General features: G+C 43.3%; 2 protein-coding genes and 1 long non-coding RNA gene across 40 annotated transcripts in view; 2 read left to right on the forward strand and 1 right to left on the reverse strand.

Annotated features, from left to right (window-relative positions):
• The window catches only part of TMCC1 (transmembrane and coiled-coil domain family 1), a 246,912-nt gene extending 243,126 nt beyond the window's left edge, over nucleotides 1–3,786 (reverse strand). For 10 of the 38 annotated variants that reach the window (XM_063807148.1, XM_063807135.1, XM_063807141.1 and 7 more), the window contains exon 1: nucleotides 3,520–3,737. The gene's annotated coding sequence lies outside the window, so the exon portion shown is untranslated. Of the gene's footprint in view, nucleotides 1–3,207 lie in introns of all 38 variants that reach the window. The other 28 variants (XM_063807125.1, XM_063807142.1, XM_063807127.1 and 25 more) reach the window with 25 other exon arrangements.
• LOC134809493 (nematocyst expressed protein 3-like) lies at nucleotides 319–18,911 on the forward strand. Its single transcript, XM_063806357.1, has 4 exons — nucleotides 319–429; nucleotides 3,333–3,953; nucleotides 11,716–11,869; nucleotides 15,626–18,911. The coding sequence occupies exons 1-3, from the start codon at nucleotides 319–321 to the stop codon at nucleotides 11,845–11,847; spliced, it is 864 nt and encodes a 287-aa protein (XP_063662427.1). The 3' UTR covers nucleotides 11,848–11,869; nucleotides 15,626–18,911.
• On the forward strand, nucleotides 4,076–4,404 carry LOC107970760 (uncharacterized). The gene is made up of 2 exons (XR_010155791.1): nucleotides 4,076–4,157; nucleotides 4,272–4,404. It is a non-coding gene; the product is annotated as an uncharacterized LOC107970760 (long non-coding RNA).
• Nucleotides 18,912–23,149: the final 4,238 nt, after the last annotated feature.

A 23,149-nucleotide genomic window follows, 5' to 3' on the forward strand; every position in this document is an offset into this window, starting at 1 on the left:
AGAAATAAGAAAAAGCTAACAGAAATTAAAATGGCTGGGGCATGGTGGCTCATGCTTATAAACCCAGCACTTTTGGAGGCCAAGGCAAGGGGGATCACTTGAGGCCAGGAGTTTGCCTAGGCAACATATGAGACCCCATCTCTCTCCATAATATCTTTAAAAAAAAGAAAAGTAAAAACATTCAGCTCTGAAAAGTGAAGACTTAAATAGGAGACATAATAGCAGTGCTCAAACACTTTAAGGGTCATGTGGCAGAACTAACAGAGTTACACCTATACCCATTTAACTTACAAGCCAACCTCTGGCAAAATGTGACCAATGCTCAAGGACAAAGAGAGTGACAGCTGTTCAGTGGAGCCACAACAGGAAATGCCAATATGGAAAGACAGGAAGCAGGTGGCTAAGTTCTCTACAACTTTTCAAAGGACAGTATGTATGTGAGCCCAAAGAAGTAAAAATCAGATTCTAATTCTGCAAATGTTTACTGACTATCTTAAGTGCCGGGCTCTTTCAAATACATTATCTTGTTTAATATTCGCAACACATCTATGAGCATGTATTAATGTAATAGAGGCTTAACATAAAAATAGAATTAAACCCTGCATGGAAACAGGAACATATCAAAATTCTATACCATCCCCCACTCTCTGATAGGGACTCCAGAGCAGTTTTAAAAAGCCAAACAGTCTGAAGGCCCAGATACCTATATAACAATTTATTTCCTCTTGCTCTTTCCCTCAGTCAAGCTCTGTGGCTCTCAGCCTTTCATATTTGTAAGAATTTTATACAACTATACATACAAAAACATGCAGACCATACTTTTTGAGCAATTTATGGAATTTTCCAGAAGAGTTTTCATCTTACATGATTTTAGCCTCATGCACTAACTTGAGGACCTAACCCTGGGATGAGGTACAACTCCACTGCAGTCTTACTCCATGGGTACTGTAAGGCAGGATCAGGAAGAGGAGACGGAAAGGTACCATCCTATTACATGAAGAACAACATTCTAACAAAGACATAAAATGTATTTACATAAAATGTAAGAATGACATGTTATGTGGGGAACTTCAACACTGGAAAACAAGAGCAGCTCATCTGCACCTGCAGACCTTTGCACTCACTGTTTCATTTACCAGGAAAGCGCTACCATTTTTCAGGTCACAACTCAAATACCTTCTCCTTAATGAGGCCTCCTCTCACTAAGTAACCCTCCACCCACCTTTCAGTCATTCACTTGTCACATCAGCTTGTTTTATTTTCTTCATAATTCATATTAGGGGTCAGCAAACATTTTCTATAAAAGGCCAGACTATAATCTATAGGCCAAATCCACCTTGCCCCGTTTTATATGGCTAACAATGGTTTTACATTTTTAAACGGCTAGGGGAAAATATTTTTAAAAACTCATTAATTTCTGTGACATGTGAAAATTTTATGAAATTCAAATTTCAGTGTCCCAAGTTTAACTGGAATATAAACATATTTGTTCACGTACTGTCTGTGGCTGCTTTTGTACTAAAACAGAATTGAGTAGTTGCAAAAGAGATCATATGGCCCAAAAACCCTGATATGTACTGTACTTTCTGGTCCTTTACCAAAAAAAGCTTACTAACCACTGATTTATATCATTATCTGAAATGATCCTATTTGCTTGTTTGTTGTATATTCCTCATTCCCATACATACAGAATAAAGCTTAATTAGGGAAGAGGCCTTGTCTGTTTTGTCCCAACAATGTAGCCCAGTACTTAGAAAACATCCTGGAACAAAGTAAGGGCTCAATAAACATTTGATGAATTAATGAATGATCCATAAATGCCACTCTGAGGAGCTTAAACCTAAGCCCTGAGCCATTATATGTTCTGCACATTTATGAGAGGCATAAGCAGTCTTGCAGAAAAGGGGAAATATTCTACTATCAAGAAGGCCCAGTTTAAAGTAATGGTGGTTGGTCACCAAGTAGTCTAGGGCACTGGGGTTCTTCATCAAATTGTAGACTACAGGTCTTTTGTGCTCATAAAAGAGTCCTTCTGCAAGGTGTCACAACACTGTCAGCGGTCTGTGCTTGTTTATCTTAAGATGCAAATGCTCTGAGAAATCTCATTCTTATACACAGTACACAGCACCTACACCACACCAAATCTTAATCAAAGCTCATAACAGTTCTACATCACATGCTAATGAATTTTTAACGTCTAAAATTTTCCTATGCTGCTGATCAGCAATCTATAAGCAGCTCAAAACTCTTTAGAAATTAAAAGGTTACCACCCACAGACCAGAAGCAGCTTTTTAATCTTTCTACACTAGCCAGAGAGTGGGTGTGTGATTGCAAAAAAATACAAGCCAACTCTGTTGGTAGAGGACAGGGTTATTAAGTTAAAATCCCATCTATAAGCATCGTTTTGTCACATGACACTAGTAAAACTACCACCTACTCACAATTTGAGTTTCAATCTCCTAATATACAGAGAAAAAAATGTATCTACCTCCTGGAACAAATCAAAGTTTTGTTTTATTTTAAAGCAGCTATCTGATATTTATGCCCTGGATTTTTTTTTTTTTAAGAACAGAATAAGCTAATTTAGGAATTCACACCTTTCATAGAGATGCTTATGGTACAGGTACCTCTGACGGCTAGGCTCTACCAACACTAACGTGTAACGTGTCACAAAAGCCAACGGGCGTTGGGGGGGCCGGGGGTAGCCAACAGCTCAAGTGGGCTGCTTCACTCCGTGGCAGATTCACCTGGGGATTCCTCACCAAGAATGTTGTTAAGGGACGAACCAAACCAACCACAAATGATACCCCTTTACCGAGGCTGAAAAAGCAGAGATTCGCAAGCTATAAACGAATCTCTGGCCCTTTAGGGAAGGTGCAACTCGCTGCACCTCTTTCCCCTATCCTTCAGGGGTTAACAGGGGGCATCCTGAGGCCGAGACCAAGCCCAGCCAGCTCCTTCTCACATCCCACCTCCCACCACATATTCTCCCCAGTACGCCGGGCTCCCTCCTCCCCTCGAAAGACAGTTCAAAATCAAAACAAAAGGTGCAAAACTGGTTTCAGGTGGAAATGGCTGAGTCCTGGTGGCTAACTTCTGGGACGCCATGGCGATCGAGGGCTCCTAAAACCCCAGATCCCGACGGGAACCGGCTCCTAAACAGTCCCTCGGGCCTCGGCCCGACTTCTCACACGCCCCTCCCTCACCTCGGCCCTGGGATGCTGGGAAGGGAACGAGGCGAGGGGCTGGAGGGGAACCCCAGGTCAAAATGACAGCGGAATGAGCCGGGAAAGGAAAGAGGCCCCGTGGGATGCTGGGGGTCGAGTCCTAGGCCCGGGGCTTCAACCTCGAACGGGGGCGACGGCAGGTCCCAGCCCCGACAGGCCGCGAGCGGGAGGCCAGGCCCGCGTCCGCTGCGCCGCCAGGCCACGCTCCCTCACGACTGTCCCCACCCACCGCGGAGGGCTGTGAGGGGGCCGCGACCGCCGCCAGCGTCCGGGGCGGGGGCGCTCACTCACCGGCGGGGAGGGGAGGAGCAGCCGGCGTCTCCGCCAGCGCCGTCGCTCGAGCTCAAGCGCCTGCTCCTTCCACTGCGGCCGCCGCACCCGGTCCATCCCCCACAACCACCCCCCCCTCCCGACCCTCCCCCCGCGCCGCCTCAGCCGCCGCCGCCTCAGTCACCGCTACCGCCGCCGCCGCCTCAGCCCCGGCGCGGGAGCGCGAACCGGCGCGAGAGAGCGAGAGCGCGCGCGCCCCCGCCACAGCCGCCACCGCCCACAACCTCCGCCCCCGGCCGGCGGCGCACGCGCAAGGGAGCCGGCGGACGGGCGCGCGCACGCCTCAGGGGCGGGGATGGGCCCTGGAAGGCGTGGCCCCGCCCCTAGCCCGCCTTCCCACGCGGTCTCTGGGCTGGCTGAGCTGCCCCGCTGCAGGTAGTGCTGAGTTGCTCCAGGTGAGCTCCTCCTCTCAAAAAGCTCTAGGAACCGAGCCACCCTCGCCCTAGGAGCAACGCCCCTGAGTAATATGGGGTTTCGTCGGATTTCTGCCCGCCGCTCTGGATCACACGTTTGTTCTCCCTATTTGAGTCGCAAGGCCTTCCTTCATTCCACCTAGCAGGCTGCTTGGAAAAGGGCAGAGACTCATTACTTTGCACCAGGTATTACCACTGAAGGGATTGTAAGCAGCCACCAGCCCATCCCTTTATAATTCCCATTTTCTTAATTTATTTTATTTTTATTACTTATGTAATGAGGCTTCTTCCGTGTTCAAGGAGCTGGGAGTACCATATGGGGTCAACGGAGTCCCTGGCCTCATGAAGTTTGAGATCTGGTGGAGAAGGAAAACATTCATGGGAGAATCAGACAAAATTAAGTTTTCAATTAGTAAAAATCTTCTGAGAGGTATATGGTACTAAGAGAATCTTTATGGGGGAATTGATTTAGTTGAGGATGAAGAGGGTAGAATCTGAGGAATTGAGTTGGGAGGAGTTAGTTGCTCCAAGGGGTGAGGTCTTGGCATGGCCAGAATGGGGAGCGCTAAAGAACATTGAATGTGGAGTAGACTGCGAGTGTGGGAAGAGGTAGGCAAGAACAGGTGAGGATTGGGGACCTATTTATTTATTTATTTATTGAGACAGAGTCTCACTCTGTCACCCAGGTCACCCAGGCTGGAGTGCAATGGCTCGATCTCAGCTCACTGCAACCTCCGCCTCCTGGGTTCAAGCGATTCTCCTGTCTCAGCCTCCGGAGTAGCTGGACTACCAGCGCACGCCAGCGCACCTGGCTAATTTTTGTGTTTTTAGTAGAGACGGGGTTTTGCCATCTTGGCCAGGCTGGTCTGGAACTCCTGACCTTGTGATCTGCCCGCCTCGGCCTCCCAAAGTGCTGGGATTGCAGGCATGAGCCACCACACCCGGCCGGATTTGGGACTTTAATCTGAGTGCTTGGGAGAAGCTATTCAGGTTTTTTTCAGCAGGGTTGCAGGGGAAATAACTTGATCATTATGTCTGTTTTTTGTTTTTGAGAGGCAGACTGGAGTGCAGTGGCGCGATCTCGGCTCACTGCAATCTCTGCCTCCTGGGTTCAAGTGATTTTCCTGCCTCAGCCTCCCTAGTAGCTGGGACTACAGGTGCACGCCACCGCACCCAGCTAATTTTTTTAGTATTTTTAGTAGAAACGGGGTTTCACCATGTTGGCCAGGATGGTCTGAATCTCCTGACTTCATGATCCACCCGCCTTGGCCTCCCAAAGTGCTGGGATTACAGGTGTGAGCCACCTTGCCCCCAGCCCATTATGTCTGTTTTTAAGTTACTTAGATAGCAACGTGAAGAATGGTCTGATGGGAGTCTCAAAGTTGGGGCCGGGAAGCCAGTTAGGAGGCCACTGGCCACATAGTCAAGGCAAAGTAGGAGGGTAGTGGCAGAGAAGAGTGCTAATGTAGTGGTAAAATGGACAGGACTTGGCAATAAATTGAATGAGGAGTGAAGGAGAAGGAGGTGGCAAGGTTTACTTAGATTTGAGGTTGGTGGAGGATGCATTTATAGATTTCAGAAGCACTGAAGGAGCCACCTGAGGTAACTCAAAATGGATGATAAACCTAAATTTAAAAGCTAAACCTATAAAAGAAAATTTTAGAAGAAAACATAGAAAAAGTATTTGTGACCTTGGGATAGGCAAAGATTTCTTAGGACACAAAAAATATGAACCATAAAAAGTGATTCATGGCCTGGCTCACACCTGTAATCCCAGCACTTTGGGAGGCCAAGGCAGGCAGATCACTTGAGCTCAGGAGTTCAAGACCAGCCTGGGCAACATGGCAAAATGCTATCTCTACAAAAAATACAAAAGTTAGCTGGGCTTGTTGGCACGTACCTGTAGTCTCAGCTAACTTGTGGGGCTGAGGAAGGAGGATCACTTGAACCTGGGAGGCGGAGGTTGCAGTGAGCTGAGATGGCGCCACTGTACTCCAGCCTGAGTGACAGGGTGAGACCCTGTCTCAAAAAAAAAAAAAAAAAAGCAATTGATAAGTTGAACTCTATCAAAATTAAAAACTGGTACTCTTTGAGAGACACCATTAAGAAAATGAAAAGGCAAGCCACAGGTGGAGAGTTTGCAATAGAAAGCATTAGACAAAAGTCTTGTATCCAGAATACATAAAGAACTGTTATAAATGAGTAATAAGCCAGCCCAATAAACCAATGGGCAAAGGCTTTTTTATATCTTATAGATAGTTCACAAGATACAAAAATGGCCTATAAGCAATGAAGAGATTACCAACATCTTTAGTCAACTAGGGATTTTTCCATTTAAAACCACAACACTCTCATTAGGATAGCTAAAATTAAGACCGATGACCCAGCAATCACACTCCTACACATCTCCTTAACCATACTTGATCTCTAAAGGCTGACAATAACAGACCAGGGACCCTGTAATCCCAGCACTTTGGGAGGCCAAGGCAAGAGGATCGCTTCAGCCCAGGAGTTCAAGACCAGCCTGGGCAACCTAATGAGACCCCATTTCTACAAAAAAAATTTTTTTTAATTAGCCAGTGTGGGAGTGTACACCTATAGTCCTAGCTACTGGGGAGCCTGAGGCAGGAGGATCCCTTGAGCCCAGGAGTTCAAGGTTGCAGTGACCTATGATCGCACCACTGTACTCCGGCCTGGGTACCACAGCAAGACCATATCTCTTAAAAAAAAAAGTCTTTGGCTGGGCGCAGTGGCTCACGCCTGTAACCCCAGCACTTTGGGAGGCCAATGTGGGCAGATCATGAGGTCGGGAGTTTGAGACCAGCTTGGCCAACATGGTGAAACCCCATCTCTACTAAAAATACAAAAATTAGCCGGATGTGGCAGCGTATGCCTCTAATCCCAGCTACTCAGGAGGCTGAGGCAGGAGAATCGCTTGAACCTGGGAGGCGGCGGTTGCAGTGAGCCGAGATCATGCCATTGCACTCAAGCCTGGGCGACAGAGTGAGACTACGTCTCAAAAAAAAAAAAAAAAAAAATTTAAAGACAATAACAAAGTCATACTTTCACTTAACATGATATAACTATCCTGCATACTATTGAAAACATAACAACACTTTTCCCAAGGGGATGCAAAGTCCTTGAGTGATGTTTCTTCTCCACCTTTGATGTCTTATAACTTAATACTGCAATATAAAGTTACCTATCATTAATACATCTCCATCTTGTAGTAGCAACCGAATTTCCTGCTTAGTAATCAGGATTAGTCACCTCAGCCAGTAGAGGAACTTCCCACTTTACCTGTTGATTCAGAGGCATGAAAGACCCAAGGTGGCCAGGTGACCACCTCAACTCCCAATTCAATGGAAATGTTGTTGGGTCTCCTGGTGGAAGCATTCCTTCTTTTGGAACTAAGACCTCTTGGTCAGAAGAGCCTCTGGACGTTTCTACTTTCAGGAAAAATGAACAACCAAGTACACTGTTCAAAGTTCTGCCAACTGGGGGATTTTTTTTTTCACCATTATTCTTCAGGGATGTCCCAGAAAGGGACACTAGTTTTATTTTCACCTGGTGCCTGCATATTGTGCAGAACCATCATAAACCTGGGCTATGAACCACAACTGAGTTTTCCCTTCTTCAGTCAACTGGTCGTAAGGAATGCCCCATGAGGCCATAGGTGCAGGCTGGGAGACAGAAGGTAATGTAGCAGGAGTTGGGGCCATGGATATTTGGGCCACTTCCTCGTGCAACTTACCTATGCCTTCAGGGCCCATTTGAGCCCAATCTCATATATACCACTTCAATTTGATAATGGAGTGTTGCTGTGAGTGCACAACTTTATAGCTTGGTGGATCAGATAACACTTAGTTCATGATGAGCAGCTCAGGTCACATGGTAACTTGATGACCCACGGTTAACTCTTCAGTCTCTGCTGAAGCCCAGCAAGCCAAATGTTGTTTCTCAAGAGGACAGTACTCCTCTGCAGGGCTTTGCTCCAAAATCTTAAGGGTCTGCAGCGTGATTCACCTACAGTGGCCTGCCAAAGGCTCTAAACAGCATCTGTATCAGCCCCTTGCAGAATGAGACTCTGGGTTGGTTTTCAGAAATTGTGGCCCTAAGGGTTCCTTTCAGGACAGATATGGAAGCTTCCAGGTCATCTATGCATAGCTTAAAGCTTTAAACACTGAAAGGTGGGAATCTGAAACCCTGAGCTCATCCTTTTCTTTGCCTGCTTTCTTCAGTGCAGTTATGGCCAATGCCATTCTGTTCCTTGGTTTAACTAAAATATTCTAAGGTAACAAATACACAGTCACTCATAACCTTGCTTTCTATAGGTGTTTCATTAGGCGTATTCAATGCTTTATCATGCCATGGACTCCCAGTGCCCTCTTCACCACTGGAAATAGAATCACTAGTGCCTTTAAATGTAATCATATAAGAATTCATGAAATTCAAGAAATTCAAGAAAACGCAGAACAAATTCAGAAAACTCATCCTCAAGATTCCATTCCTCTAGAGCCACTTTCCGTACCAAATCGGTATCAGTCAGGGTTCCAACAGAGAAGCAGAACCAGTAGGAGATACACAGTGAGATTTGCTTCAAGGAATTGACTTATGTTGGGGGAGGGGGGCTGATTAGGCAAGTTGGAAATCTATAATGCAGGCAGGAGAATAGGCTGGAAATTTCAGGCAAGGGCTGAAGTCACAGTCCACAGGCAGAATTTCTTCTTCTTCAACTCTGCTTTTAAAGACTTTCTACTGATTGAATCCAGACCAACCAGATTATCTAGGATAATCTTTCTTACTTAAAAACAATTTATGAATTTTAGTTATATCCACAAAAACACCTTCAGGCCCAGCATAGTGGCTCATGCCTGTAATCCCAACACTTTGAGAGGCTGAGGCAGGAGGTTCACTTGAGCCCAGGAGTTTGGGACAAGCCTGGGCAACATAGTGAGACCTCATCTCTACAAAAGTTTTTTTAAAAATTAGCAGGGCATGATGGTGTGCCTATAATCCCAGATACTCAGGAGGCTGAGGTGGGAGGATTGCTTGAGCCCACAAGGTCGAGGCTTCAGTGAGCCATGCTGGCACCACTGCATTCAGCCTGGGTAACAAAGTGAGACCCTGTTTCAAAACAAAAACTACCTTCATAGCAACTCTCAGATTTGTATTTGATTAAATAACTGGGGACTATAGTTCAGCCAAGTTGATGCCTAAAAAAGGCTATCACGTATTTACCCAAGAGAAACGAAAATATACATCTATACTAAGATTTGGGGGGTTTTAAAATAAAGTTTAAAATTTTTTTTGTAATTGAGAAAGGAGTCTTGCTATGTTGCCCAAACAGGTCTTGAATTCCTGAGCTCAAGCTATCTGGCCACCTTTGCCTCCCTAAGTGCTGGGTTTACAGATGTGAGCCACTGTGCCTGGGTACACCAAAATTTGTACAAGAATATTGGCAGTATCTATTCACAGGATCGCAAAACCTGAAATGTCTCAAATACACATCAACAGGTGAATAGATGAACAAAATACATTCAATTTACTCAGCAACAAAATATTCAATTAAATGAATATTACTTGGCAATGAAAAGAAATGAACTATCAATCACTCAGCAGAGTGCATGAATCTCAAAATCATTATACTAGGTTGGTGCAAAAGTAATTTCGGTTTTTGCCATTACTCACTGCATTACTTTGGCAAAAACCAAAATTACTTTTGCACCAACCTAATAAAAGCAGAAGCCAAAAACAAAAGAATACATAATGTGCAATCCCATTTACATAACATTCTAGAAAAATGCTAGCTAATCTATAGTGACAGCAAATCAATGGTTGCCTGGGACCAGATGTGGAGGGAGAAATGTGAGTAAAAGGGGCACAAAGAAACTTCTGGGGATGATAACAGTGGTCTGCATGTTTTTTTATTGGTTTGTTTGCAACAGGGTCTCACTCTGTTGCTCAGGCTGGAGTGTGGTGGCACTATCACAGCTCACTGCAGCCTCGACCTCCCAGCTTCAAGCAATCCTCCCACCTCAGTCTCCTACGTAGCTAGAATTACAGGCATGCACCACCACGTCCAACTAATTTTTAAATTTCTTGTGTTGGGTCTTGCCGTGTTGCCCAGGCTGGTCTTGAACTACTCCTGGGCTCAAGTGATCCTCCCTCCTCAGCCTTCCAAAGTGCTGGAATGACAGACATTAGGCACCACAAGAATGATCTGCATCTTGGTTATGGTTGTGGTTGTATGGGTGTATACATAACTTAAAACTCATCAAACTGTACATTTTAAATAGGTACAGTTGATTGTATGAATAGATATACAGCATACCCTACTAAAGTTGTTATTAAAAAATTCATTAGATGAGATTTAGAGCAGATTAGAAGCAGCAAAATAGTGGATTTATGAACAGGAAAACAGGCAGCAGTAAGTATTCAGATGAAAGTACAGAAAGAAAAGAAAGGAAAGAAAACTCAGAAAAGAGCATCAGAGAGAAAGGAGGCACAGTGATAGGTACTGCTGCAAAACTATAATGTGGGAGAAATGCTGCTGTGCTGTTGCTGAAAACATTATATAAGGCTGGGTGTGGTGGCTCATGCCTGTAATCCTAGCACTTTGGGAGGCTGAGGCAGGCGGATCACCTGAGGTCAGGAGTTCAAGACCAGACTGGCCAACCTGGCGAAACCCCGTCTCTACTAAAAGTACAAAAATTAGCTGGGTGTGGTGGTGCGCACCTATAATCCCACCTACTGGGGAGGCTGAGGCAGGAGAATCACTCGAACCCAGAGGGTGGAGATTGCAGTGAGCCAAGATCATGCCACTGCACTCCAGCCTGGGCGAAAGAGTGAAACTCTGTCTCAAAAAAAAAAAAAATAAAAATAAAAAAAAAATATATATATATATGTATGTATAAATAATTCTGGTTTTGGTGAGGCAATGTCTAGCATTCAGGCACTTAACCAATTAATATTAAGAGTATAGAAATCAGGGCCAGGTGCAGTGGCTCACGCCTGTAATCCCAGCACTTTGGGAGGCTGCGGTGGGTGGATCACGAGGTCAGAAGTTCAAGACAAGCCTGGCCAAGATGGTGAAACCCTGTCTCTACTAAAAACTACAAAAATTAGCTGGGCTCTGTGGTAGGCACCTGTGATCCCAGCTACCTGGGAGGCTGAGGCAGGAGAATCGCTTGAACCTGGGCAGCAGAGGTTGCAGTGAGCTGAGATCATGCCACTGCACTCCAGCCTGGGCAAAAGAGTGAGACTCTGTCTCAAAAAAAAAAAAAAAAAAAAGGATAGTGTTGGGAACAGGCCCCCAAATCTGGCCATAAACAAAATTTCTGCAGCACTGTGACATGTTCGTGATGGCTATGACACCCACGCTGAAGGTTGTGGGTTTACCATAATGAGGGCAAGGAGCACCTGGCCCACCCAGGGCGGAAAACCGCTTAAAGGCATTCCTGAACCACAAACAATAGCATGAGCGATCTGTGTCTTAAGGACATGTTCCTGCTGCAGATAACTAGCCAGAGCCCATCCCTTTGTTTCAGCCCATCCCTTTGTTTCCCATAAGGAATACTTTCAGTTAATCTATAATCTATAGAAACAATGCTTATCACTGGCTTGCTGTCAATAAATATGTGGGTAAAACTGTTTGGGGCTTTCAGCTCTGAAGGCTGTCAGCTCCCTGATTTCCCACTCCACACTCTATATTTCTGTGTGTGTGTGTCTTTAATTCCTCTAGTGCCACTGGGTTAGGGTCTCCACAACCGAGCTGGTCTCAGCAAGTGGTGTCCATACATGGGGCTCGAACCTGGGTCAAAGGGTCGCCAGAGCGACGGTTGGAGAACGTGGAACTAAGCTGGAGGACACCTGAGTACTCTTAAGCAATCCCCATGGTGAGTAAGAAGGGGAGCTCGGAAGCATCAGGGTATCAATGGGACAAGTGTGGGCTCTGGTTCATTCCACCTTGGAACCTTTTCACCCTAATGATGAGGAGGAAGGAAAGTATAATGAACTAACAGAAGACATGACAGAGCAGGTTTGTTTGCCAGCTAAAGCTAAAGCGGCGAAGGAGGAAGAGGTTCCTCCCTACCCTTCTGCACCCCCTCATTATTTTGAAGAAAAAGAGTAGCCTGACCCTCCAGATCTTTCTTTTCCAGAGGACACTGGGTGAAAAGTAGTTGCCCCAGTGACCGAGCAGCGCCTCGAGTGACCGCTCTCAGTTCTATTCAAGCAGGAATCCAGCAAGCTAGAAGAGAGGGTGATTTAGAGGTTTGGCAGTCCCTGTTGGAGTACACCCCCCAGATCAACAGGGAAATATTATAGCTACATTTGAGCCTTTTCCTTTTAAATTACTCAAAGAATTTAAACAAGCTATTAATCAGTATGGACCAGGTTATCCTTTTGTAATGGGACTGTTAAAGAATGTTCCTGTCTCCAGTCAGATGTTGCCGGTGGGGCTTATAGGATTACTTCTAGGTAGATCTAGTTTAAATTTAAAAGGACTGCAAGTATATACAGGAGTCATTGATTCAGATTACAATGGGGAAATTCAAATTGTTTTATCTACTTATGTTGCCTGGAAAGCAGAGCCAGGAGAGCGCATAGCACAGCTCCTGATTGTGCCATATGTGGAAATGGGGAAAAGTGAAATTAAATGAACAGGAGGATTTGGAAGCACAAATAAAAAAGGTGAAGCAGCTTATTGGGTGAATCAAATTACTGATAAATGTCCTACCTGTGAAATAACTATTCAGGGAAAGAAATTTAAAGGTTTGGTAGATACAGGAGCAGACATTTCAGTTATTTCTCTACAGCACTGGTCATCCTCCTGGCCAATTCAACTCACTCAATTTAACATAGTTGGAGTTGGTAAAGCCCCTGAAGTATATCAAAGTAGTTATATTTTGCACTGTGAAGGGCCCGATGGACAACCTGGGACTATTCAACAAATTGTAACTTCTGTACCTATAAATTTATGGAGGAGAGATTTATTACAACAATGGGGAGCACAAGTTCTAATTCCAGAACAATTATATAGCCCTCAAAGTCAACATATGATGCATGGAATGGGGTATGTCCCTGGTATGGAACTAGGAAAAAATTTGCAATGTTTGAAGGAACCACTTCAAGCAGGAAGACAAAGTTCCCACCAAGGTTTAGGGTATCATTTTTGATCGTGGTCATTGTTAAGCCTCCAGAACCTATACCTTTAAAATGGTTGACAGATAAGCCAATTTGGATAGAATAATGGCCACTAAATAAAGAGAAACTGGAGGCTTTAGAGGACTTAGTTACTGAATAATTAGAAAAAGAACACATAGCTCCAACATTTTCCCCTTGGAATTCTTCAGTCTTTATTATTAAGAAAAAATCAGGTAAATGGAGAATATTAACTGACTTAAGAGCCGTTAATTCGGTTATACAACCTTCAGGGGCATTACAGCCAGGATTGTCTTTTCCTGCTATGATTCTGAAAAATCAGCCTTTAATAGCCATAGATTTAAAAGACTGTTTCTTTACTATCCCCTTAGCTGAGCAAGACTGTGAACAGTTTGCATTTACAATTCCTGCAGTAAACAACCTGCAGCCTGCTAAGCATTTGCATTGGAAAGTGTTGCCACAAGGCATGTTAAGCAGTCCAACAATTTGCCAGACTTATGTAGGGCAAGCAATTGAACCTACTTGTAAAAATTTTCACAGTGTTACATTATTCATTATGTGGACGATATACTTTGTGCTGCCGCCACTCAAGAAATATTACTCCAATGTTATGATCACTTGCAAAACTCGATTTCTCGTGCCAGTTTAATTATAGCTACTTAAAAAATTCAGACTACTACTCCTTACTCCTACTTGGGGAACTTAGTAAATGACACTACCATTGTGCCACAGAAAGTAACCATATACGTCGGGATCAATTGAAAACATTAAATGACTTTAAAAAATTACTAGGGGACATTAATTGGATATGACCTGCTCTAGGCATTCCTACCTATGCCATGAGTAATCTATTTTCTATCCTTAGAGGAGATCCTAGTCTCACTAGCCCTTGGCAATTAACAAATGAGGCTGAGGCAGAGTTACAGCTGATTGAAAAGCAAGTCTGTAAAGCTCAAATGAATAGAATAGATCAAGAGAAGACTCTAGATTTGCTAATTTTTTCAACTCAGTATTCACCTACTGTGTTATTGTCCAAGAGCAGGACTTAGTAGAATGGCTTTTTCTTCCACATGCTAATTCACAGACTTTGACCCCTTATTTGGATCGAATTGCTACTATGATAGGAAATGGGAGAACTCGGATTGTTAAATTACATGGATATGATCCTGGAAAAATTATTGTTCTTCTTACAAAGGCACAAATACAGCAAGCTTTTATAAATAGTCTTACTTGGCAAACCCACTTAGCTGACTTTGTGGGTATTTTCAATAACCATTTTCCTAAAACAAAATTATTTCAATTTTTGAAATTAACTAATTGGATTCTCCCTAAAATAACTAAATTTAAACCAATTGAAAGTGCTGAAAATGTCTTCACAGATGGGTCTAGTAATGGTAAAGCTTCTTATTCTGGATCGAAAAATAAAGTTTTCCAGACGCCCTATACTTCAGCTCAAAAAGCAGAGCTTGTAGCTATAATTGAGGTATTGACTGCTTTTGATATGCCTATTAATGTGATTTCTGATTCTTCATATGTGGTTCATTCCACACAATTAATTGAAAATGCTCAGTTACGATTTCATACAGATGAACAACTGATGACTTTATTTACCCAACTGCAAACAGCAGTTAGGAGTAGAATGCACCCTTTCTACATTACTCATATTCAGGCTCATACACCTCTTCCAGGACCTTTGACTCCAGGGAATCAAATGGCTGATCGCCTAGTTGCTACTGCAATATCTAATGCCAGACACTTTCACAATTTAACCCATGTTAATGCCTCTGGTCTCAAACGCAGATACAGCATTACCTGGACAGAAGCTAAAGCTATTATCCAGTGATGCCCAACTTGTCAAATGGTGCATTCCTCGTCTTTTACAGGGGGAGTTAATCCTCGAGGATTGGAACCTAATTCTCTTTGGCAAATGGATGTCACCCACGTTCCCTCGTTTGGGAGACTAGCTTATGTACATGTATGTGTGGACACCTTTTCTCACTTTGTCTGGGCTACATGCCAATCAGGAGAGTCTTCTGCCTGTGTTAAACATCACCTTTTGCAGTGTTTTGCGGTGATGGGCATTCCAGCTTCTATTAAAACAGATAATGTCCCAGGCTATACTAGCCAAGCTCTAGCTACATTTTTCTCTATATGGAATATTAAACACATTACTGGCATTCCGTATAATTCTCAAGGACAAGCCATAGTGGAAAGAATGAATCCCTCCCTGAAACAGCAGTTGCAAAAGCAAAAAGGGGGAAACAGGGACTATGGGATACCCCATATGCAATTGAATCTAGTATTATTGACTTTAAATTTTTTGAGACTGCCTAAAGGCCAGATGCTATCAGCAGTTGAATAGCATCTACAGAAACCAACTGCAAAGACAGAAGCAGAACAACTGGTTTGGTGGAGAGAGCCAATGATAAAAAGTTGGGAAATGGGCAGAATAATAACTCGGGGTAGAGGTTATCCTTGTGTTTCTCCAGGACCAAATCAACTGCCAATTTGGATATCATCGAGGCACCTGAAACCTTATCATGAGCCTGATGCTGAGGAATAGATTCTGGGAGGATCCTGAGGATCCCCCGGTTGCAGCCATGTTGAGACTGACACTGAGGGGGACCCCAACTGTCACGAGCAACACCCATCGAATGCAGCCACCTACCTGGGGACAGATCAAGAAGCTGTCACAGATGGCAGAAGAAAACCTAAGGAAAGTGGGACAACCAGTCACAATGAGTAATTTAATGATAGCTATGATAGTGGTGATCACCATTGCCATGAGTATTCCTTCAACAAGGGCTGGCACAGAGGACAATTATACTTATTGGGCATATTTATCAATCTTGGCTGGCAATAATGCCTGGATGTAATCACTCTATGACACAGTTACACATGCTTTCTGGTCTCCGTATTTACCATAATAAATCTGCTCCTGTAATTGAGGTATACTGCCCTCAAAAACCTATTTGTAAACAGAATTGGACCTGGCTAGAAATAATGAACGTATTTGTTTGGGAAGATTGCATTGCAAAACAGGCAGAGGTGCTGTGCAACAATTCCCATGGAATCATTATTGATTGGTCCCCTAAGGGGATGTTTAGCTTGAATTGCACCTCTCAGTCTGTGTGCCACAGCCACACTATGTTCAGCTGGTCTGAACAAAATGGTCAAATGGTAGAAATGGTAAGAAGTATGGCAAGAGTTCCTATTATTTGAAAACACGGTGGTATAGTGGCACCTCAACCTCAAATGATATGGCCCGCTCTAGGAGCTTAACATAAGGATTTGTGGAAACTATTAATGGCTCTTAATAAGATCAAAATTTGGGAGAGAGTAAAAAAGCATCTAGAAGGACACTCTACAAACTTGTCTTTGGATATTGCAAAATTAAAAGAACAAATATTTAAAGCATCCCAGGCACACCTGACCTTAATGCCAGAAATAGGAGTGCTTGAAGGAGTGCAGACAGATTAGCAGGTAGTAACCCATTAAAATAGATAAAAACACTTGGAAGCTCTGTGATTTCAATGATGATGGTGCTTTTAATCTGTGTTGTTTGTCTTTGTATAGTCTGCAGCTCCCGACTCCTGCAAGAAGTAGCTCACCATGATAAAGCCACCTTTGCATTTATCATCTTGCAAAAACAAAAAGGGGGAACATGTTGGGAACAGGCCCCCAAATCTGGCCATAAACTGGCCCCAAAACTGACCATAAACAAAATCTCTGCAGCACTGTGACATGTTCGTGATGGCTATGACACCCACCCTGAAGGTTGTGGGTTTACTGTAATGAGGGCAAGGAACACCTGGCCCACCCAGGGCAGAAAACTGCTTAAGGCATTCCTAAGCCACAGACAATAGCATGAGTGATCTATGCATTAAGGACGTGTTCCTGCTGCAGATAACTAGCCCAACCCATCCTTTTGTTTTGGCCCATCCCTTTGTTTCCTGTAAGGAATGCTTTTAGTTAATCTGTAATCTATAGAAACAATGCTTATCACTGGCTTGCTGTCAGTAAATATGTGGGTTAAACTCTGTTTGGGGCTCTCAGATCTGAAGGCTGTCAGCCCCCTGGATATCCCACTCCACACTCTATAGTTCTGTGTGTGTGTGTGTGTGTGTGTGTGTGTGTGTGTGTTTCTTTAATTCCTCTAGTGCTGCTGGGTTAGGGTCTCCACGACTGAGCTAGTCTCAGCAGTATAAAAATCAGAATATTAATTTGGCAACATTTGGTAACATCAAGGCAGAATATTTATCAGAAATCAAATGTTATCACCAAAAATCTACTCTACTTTGTTATCCAGGAGATGCAATACAAAACCCATTAATTAAAACATTAACAGATACTATTAAAATACTTTGGGATAAGGTCAGAAATGCTAAATGTTACTTATTATTTTAGACACATTACCTGATGTGAGGCATATAGTGCAGATGATTATGGTTAGAGTTGTGATTTTCTAAACTCAAATACTTCTATATGTGAACATTTTTGGGAGATTTTTGTCACAACTGGAGAAAGATTATTTTTAAATTTTAGTAAACTACTTACAAAAACTGAACCAGACAAAAATAATTCAAGAAGCTAGAAATATGACAACATGGTGCAATAGGAAATCCTTGAATAAAAAATATATATATGTATATATACACCATAAAATATAGAATGGTATATTCTGTATCATTCTATATTCCTTTTCTAAAGCATCATTATTATTATTTGAGATGAGGGGGAGATCTAACCGTGTTGCCTGGGCTGGTCTTGAACCCCTGTCCTCAAGCAATCTTCCTTCCTCAGCCTCCTGAGTAGTTGGGATTACAGACACATACCACTATGCCCACCTTAAAGCTTGCTTGCTTGCTTGCTTTTTTTTTTTTTTTTTTTTTTTTGAGACAGGATCTTGCTCTGTTGCTCAGGTTGGAGTGAAGTGGCACGATCTCAGCTCACTGCAACACTCCAGCCTGAGCAACAGAGCAGACTCCATCTTGGGGAAAGAAAGAAAAAAAAAAAGAACTATACATCTACCAAAAGCTTCAGTTAAATGTTTGGGTATATTGAAAACACACTGGATATAAATTTGAAACCACTGTTAAACGTGTGACAGGAAAATTGAGTTGAGACTGCCATGCCCGTGTCAACTGACCATGGGTTCTTGGGCTCTCAATGCAATAGAACATTGACATGAGGCCAAAAGAGTTTTCTCAAAGCTTCACTGGAGCTTTTGTCCAGCCGTAAGGGAGGCAGAACGAGAGAGAAAGAGAGAGAGAGAGAGAGAGACAGAGAGAGAGAGAGAATTCCCTGACAGACTCCACCTATAAAAGAACAGGTAGGACTTTTTTATTAGGCAAAGTACAGAACTGACATCAGAAGTAGAGTGTACACAGGCTGGGCAAGGCAAACGATGTGAGGGGTAGGGTAGCAGGTCAGCATATCCAGATGTGATGGTTATCTTGAGTAATGGGCCACCTGGTAGTCTGGCCTGTGACAACAAGACTATAAATCAATTGTCCAGCAGCATTCCTTTCTGAGGTGGGACACTCTGCAACCTTGGTTAGCTCCTAAAGCCAGGTCCTGGAATTCTTTAAGTGAAAAGACTATTAGCAGCGAGGTAATGGTGTGGGTTTTGTGATGTGTGGGAATGCTCTAATGGGGATGAGCCAAAGCCAGGCTCTGTCTCTACTGTGTCTCACCAGTAAAAACACAATTACAAACAGCATGCAATGCTCTTTTTTGTGATGATGGTTAATAAAGAATACACGTTCTAAAATACCAGCCAAAGTTCTACTTTCAAACATATGTCTAAATTTATTAGCTAAGTACTGACCTGGTATGATGCTTTAAGTAAAACTGATGGTTTAAACAAAATGACAGAGAAAAATCAAAATGCAATGTCAAAAAATTTTAATGTACATAACGCTCTCAAAAACCTCAAAGGGATTAAGAAATTCATTTTTTACCTTTTTTAAAAAATATATATTTTTGGGGACAAGATCTCAAGCTCTTGGCCTCAAGCAATCCTCCTGCCTTGTCCTCCTAAAAGTGCTGGGACTACAGGCATGAGCCATTGCACCTGGCCTAAGAAATTCTTCAAAGGAAAGCTAAGTGATAATGCTTACAAAAAGATAGATTACTGAGTTTAAAATAAATTGCAGAGTCTCTTGACATTCCTTTCAATTTCTCCTGCATAGAGAATATTAGAAAAAGGGGATTTCAATTGCAAATCCCTCAGCTCATCTATGTTCCAAAACTAAATTTTAAAATCAATTTCTTTTTTATTCTACATTGGAAACTGCAATGTCATTGTTTTTTCTTTTTCTTTTTTTTTTTTTGGATGGAGTCTCTCTCTGTCACCCAGGCTGGAGTACAGTGGTGTGATCTCGGCTCACTGCAACCTCCACCTCCCAGATTCAAGCAATTCTCCTGCCTCAGCCTCCCGAGTCGCTGGGACTGCAGGGGCCCACCACCACGCCCAGCTAATTTTTGTGCTTTTAGTAGAGATGGGGTTTCACCATGTTAGCCAGGATGGTCTCGAACTCCCGACCTCAGGTGATCCGCCTGCCTTGGCCTCACAAAGTGCTGGGATTATAGGCGTGAGCCACCGCGCCTGGCCAGAAAGTGCAATATCACCCTAAAAATAAAAGTTTACAATACTGAAAGAAAATAATGCCCTTTTCAGTCTTCTAATCAAGATCCTTACTATTTAAAATGTGCTCCTGGAACAGCAGCATCAGCATCACCTGGGAGCTCTTTAGGTGTGCAGAATCTCAGCCCCACTCCAGATCAGCTCAGTCAGAGTCTTCATTTTGACATGACCCCCAGGCAATTCATTTGCATATCACAGTTTGAAAATCACTGGACTAGATGACATATGTAACTGGAAGAATTACAGGAAATATGAACTTCAACAGCTATTAAAAATTTATACTGAAATTGACTAATTTCAGTTAATGATGATATTGATGGGAAATGAACAGAGAAACTAAAAACGTTGTTTGTTAAGATCTGGAGTAACTTCTGCTGAAGTATTGCAATGTCTTTGCAGCAATAATTGTTTGTTTATTTATTTATTTATTTATTTTTGAGACAGAGTCTCTCTCTGTCACCCAGGCTGGAGTGCAGTGGCGCCATCTCGGCCCGCTGCAACCTGCACCTCCTGGGTTCACACCATTCTCCTGCCTCAGCCTCCTGAGTAGCTGGGACTACAGGCGCCCGCCACCATGCCCGGCTAAATTTTTTTTTTTTTTTGTATTTTTAGTAGAGACGGAGTTTCACCGCGTTAGACAGGATGGTCTCAATCTCCTGACCTCGTGATCCGCCCATCTCGGCCTCCCAAAGTGCTGGGATTACATGCGTGAGCCACCGTGCCCACCCTATTTATGTATTTTCATAGAGACAGAGTCTTACTTTGTTGCCCAGGCTGGTCTCAAACTCCTGGACTCAAGCAATCCTCCTGCCTCAACCTTCCAAAATGCTGGGATTATAGGTGTGAGCCACTGCAGCAGGCCTGCAGCAATAATTTATCACATTTCCAAATACTTTGTGTCTCTCAGTGTGTATTTCACTTTGCTAATATGGGTAACCAGTAAAGAATGTAGCTTCACCAAATAAAAGTTAGTAGAAACGAATTAAGGTCTAGAGTGACCAAAAAAGACTGTTACATCTAGTAATCATCATATGTGGGAGCAAGGAAGCATTGAAACTGCCATAAAGAATTTTATTTCCATGAAAGTAAGACAAACAACTGTTGTATAGAAAACTATCATATACTAGTGACTTTGAATTTCTCGGCTGGGCCCAGTGGCTCATGCCTGTAATCCCAGCACTTTGGGAGGCCGGGGTGGGCGTATCACTTGAGGTCAGGAGTTCAAGACCAGCCTGACCGACATGGTAAAACCCCGCCTCTACTAAAAATAGAAAAATTAGCCAGGTGTGGTGGTTTGCACCTGTAATCCCAGCTACTTGGGATGCTGAGGCACGAGAATTGCTTGAACCTGGGAGGCGGAGGTTGCAGTGAGCAGAGATCATGCCACTGCACTCCAGCCTGGGCCACAAACTCCATCTAAAAAAAAAAAAAAAAAAAAAAATTTCGACACTTCATCTTAGCCAAAAGGCCAAGAAGTGATATGACTTAAAATTTCTAATGATTGTGCTAGTTTTTCTTACTTCAGGGCCTTTGCTTATGCTATTCCCTGTTCCTGATACTCCTTCCTCTCCAACAGAGTTGGCTTAAATGGTTCAGGTCTCAGCTTGAATGTCATTTCCTCAGGGTGGCCTTCCCTGACCCCACAAAGTCAGCTGCTCTTATGACATTCTCTCAAAACACTCTGAATTTCCTCTTAGCTCAACATACCCATAACTTCCCCTTACATTTCTGCCTTCCTCTCTGGACTGTAAGCTCCACCAGTGCAGGGACTTTGTCTCTGTCATTCTGAACCCACTGACCTCCATGTATCTTTAGGAGCTCAATAAATATTAATTAAATTAATAAACACTAAATTAAATATTAATTAAATTAATAAATATTGATAAATATTAAATTAAATATTTATTAAATTAATTAATATTTATTAAATTAATAAATATTTATTAAGATTCACGAATGAGTGAATGGTGGTCCTAGTCATATTAAATGAAGTATAATCCTGACATATTTGTATAACTCTTTTCTCTTTTTAGTACATTTTTACTTCTATTTTCCCATTTGACCCTCAAAAAACTCAGCTCTACCTGGAGAGTCTCTCTCAGTCCTTAAAGTGCATATGAGATCCCCTAGCTGTTAGGTGTGAGCATGGACTGGAGGTGGATGGCCTGCCTTCCCATCCTAATTATGCCACTTCAGATCTGTGTCTTGGGCAAATTCCCTCACCTCTTTGTGCCCCAGTGTCTTCGTTTGTGCTTACCTCATAGGTGTACTATGAGGAGCAAATGAATATATAATGTAAAGATCTTGAACAGTGCCAGATACCTAACAAATGCTAGCTATCATTCCAGGAGCAGCATGAAGATGAAGAGTATAGGGGCCAGTATTACAGATTAGGCGTCCCCAATATTGTGCTGAGTAGAAGAAGCTGGACACAAAACAGCACACACTGTGCATTTCTATTACATGAAGTTCAAGGATAGGCAAAACTAGCCTATGATGACAGAGGTAGGCTAGAATAGTAGTGGGCGGGGGCAAGCACACTGACTGGGAAGTACACAGTAGTCTTCTTGGGTGCTAGAAATGTTTTGTGTCTTGATCTGGGTGGTGGTTACACAGGTAAGTATGTCTACAGAAATTTTTTTTTTTTTTTTTTTGAGATGGAGTCTCGCTCTGTTGCACAGGCTGGAGTACAATGGCACCATCTCAGCTCACTGCAACCTCCGCCTCCCAGATTCAAGCAATTCTCGTGCCTTAGCCTCCCAAGGAGCTGGGATTACAGGCATATGCCACCATACCTGGCTAATTCTAATTTTTGTATTTTCAGTAGATACAGGGTTTCGCCATGTTGGCCAGGCTGGTCTCGAACTCGTGACCTCAGGTAATCCGCCCACCTCAGCCTCCCAAAGTGCTGGGAGTACAAGCGTGAGCCACTGCACCCAGCCAGAAATGTATTCTTAAGATTTGTGGCTGGGCACGGTGGCTCACACTTGTACTCCCAGCACTTTGGGAGCCTGAGGTGGGTGGATCACATGAGTTCAGGAGTTCGAGACCACTCAGTGAGCCAGTCAGCTCCAGGGGAACAGAACTCCGACATCCTCCCTGCCGGGGCCTCACGGTCAGGATTGCTAGTGATTGGGATCTCAGGCTTATTGATCTAGTTTGTTTTCAAGTGATAGAAATCCAAAGCAAATAGGCATATGCAAAATCAGAGCCATTTATTGGGAGAATGCTGGTGTGCTTATGGAACATAGCCTTGGGAAGTGCAGGGAGGGCCTCAGAGACACGTGGGCCCTTGGACACTTTCTCCCCTCTCTGCTTTTCCTAGTTTTATCAGACCAGCTTTCTCCCCATAATGGGGGATGTG

This window comes from Pan troglodytes, chromosome 2 (assembly GCF_028858775.2).
Source record: "Pan troglodytes isolate AG18354 chromosome 2, NHGRI_mPanTro3-v2.0_pri, whole genome shotgun sequence".
Classification (NCBI taxonomy): domain Eukaryota; kingdom Metazoa; phylum Chordata; class Mammalia; order Primates; family Hominidae; genus Pan; species Pan troglodytes.

Coding starts and splice junctions, on each gene's coding strand:
- LOC134809493 (XM_063806357.1), top strand. CDS start 319: ATGCTCAAGGACAAAGAGAGTGACAGCTGTTCAGTGGAGCCACAACAG. Junction 430..3,332: donor CTACAACTTTTCAAAGGACA/GTATGTATGTGA, acceptor GTCGAGTCCTAG/GCCCGGGGCTTCAACCTCGA. Junction 3,954..11,715: donor GTAGTGCTGAGTTGCTCCAG/GTGAGCTCCTCC, acceptor TAATTCCTCTAG/TGCCACTGGGTTAGGGTCTC.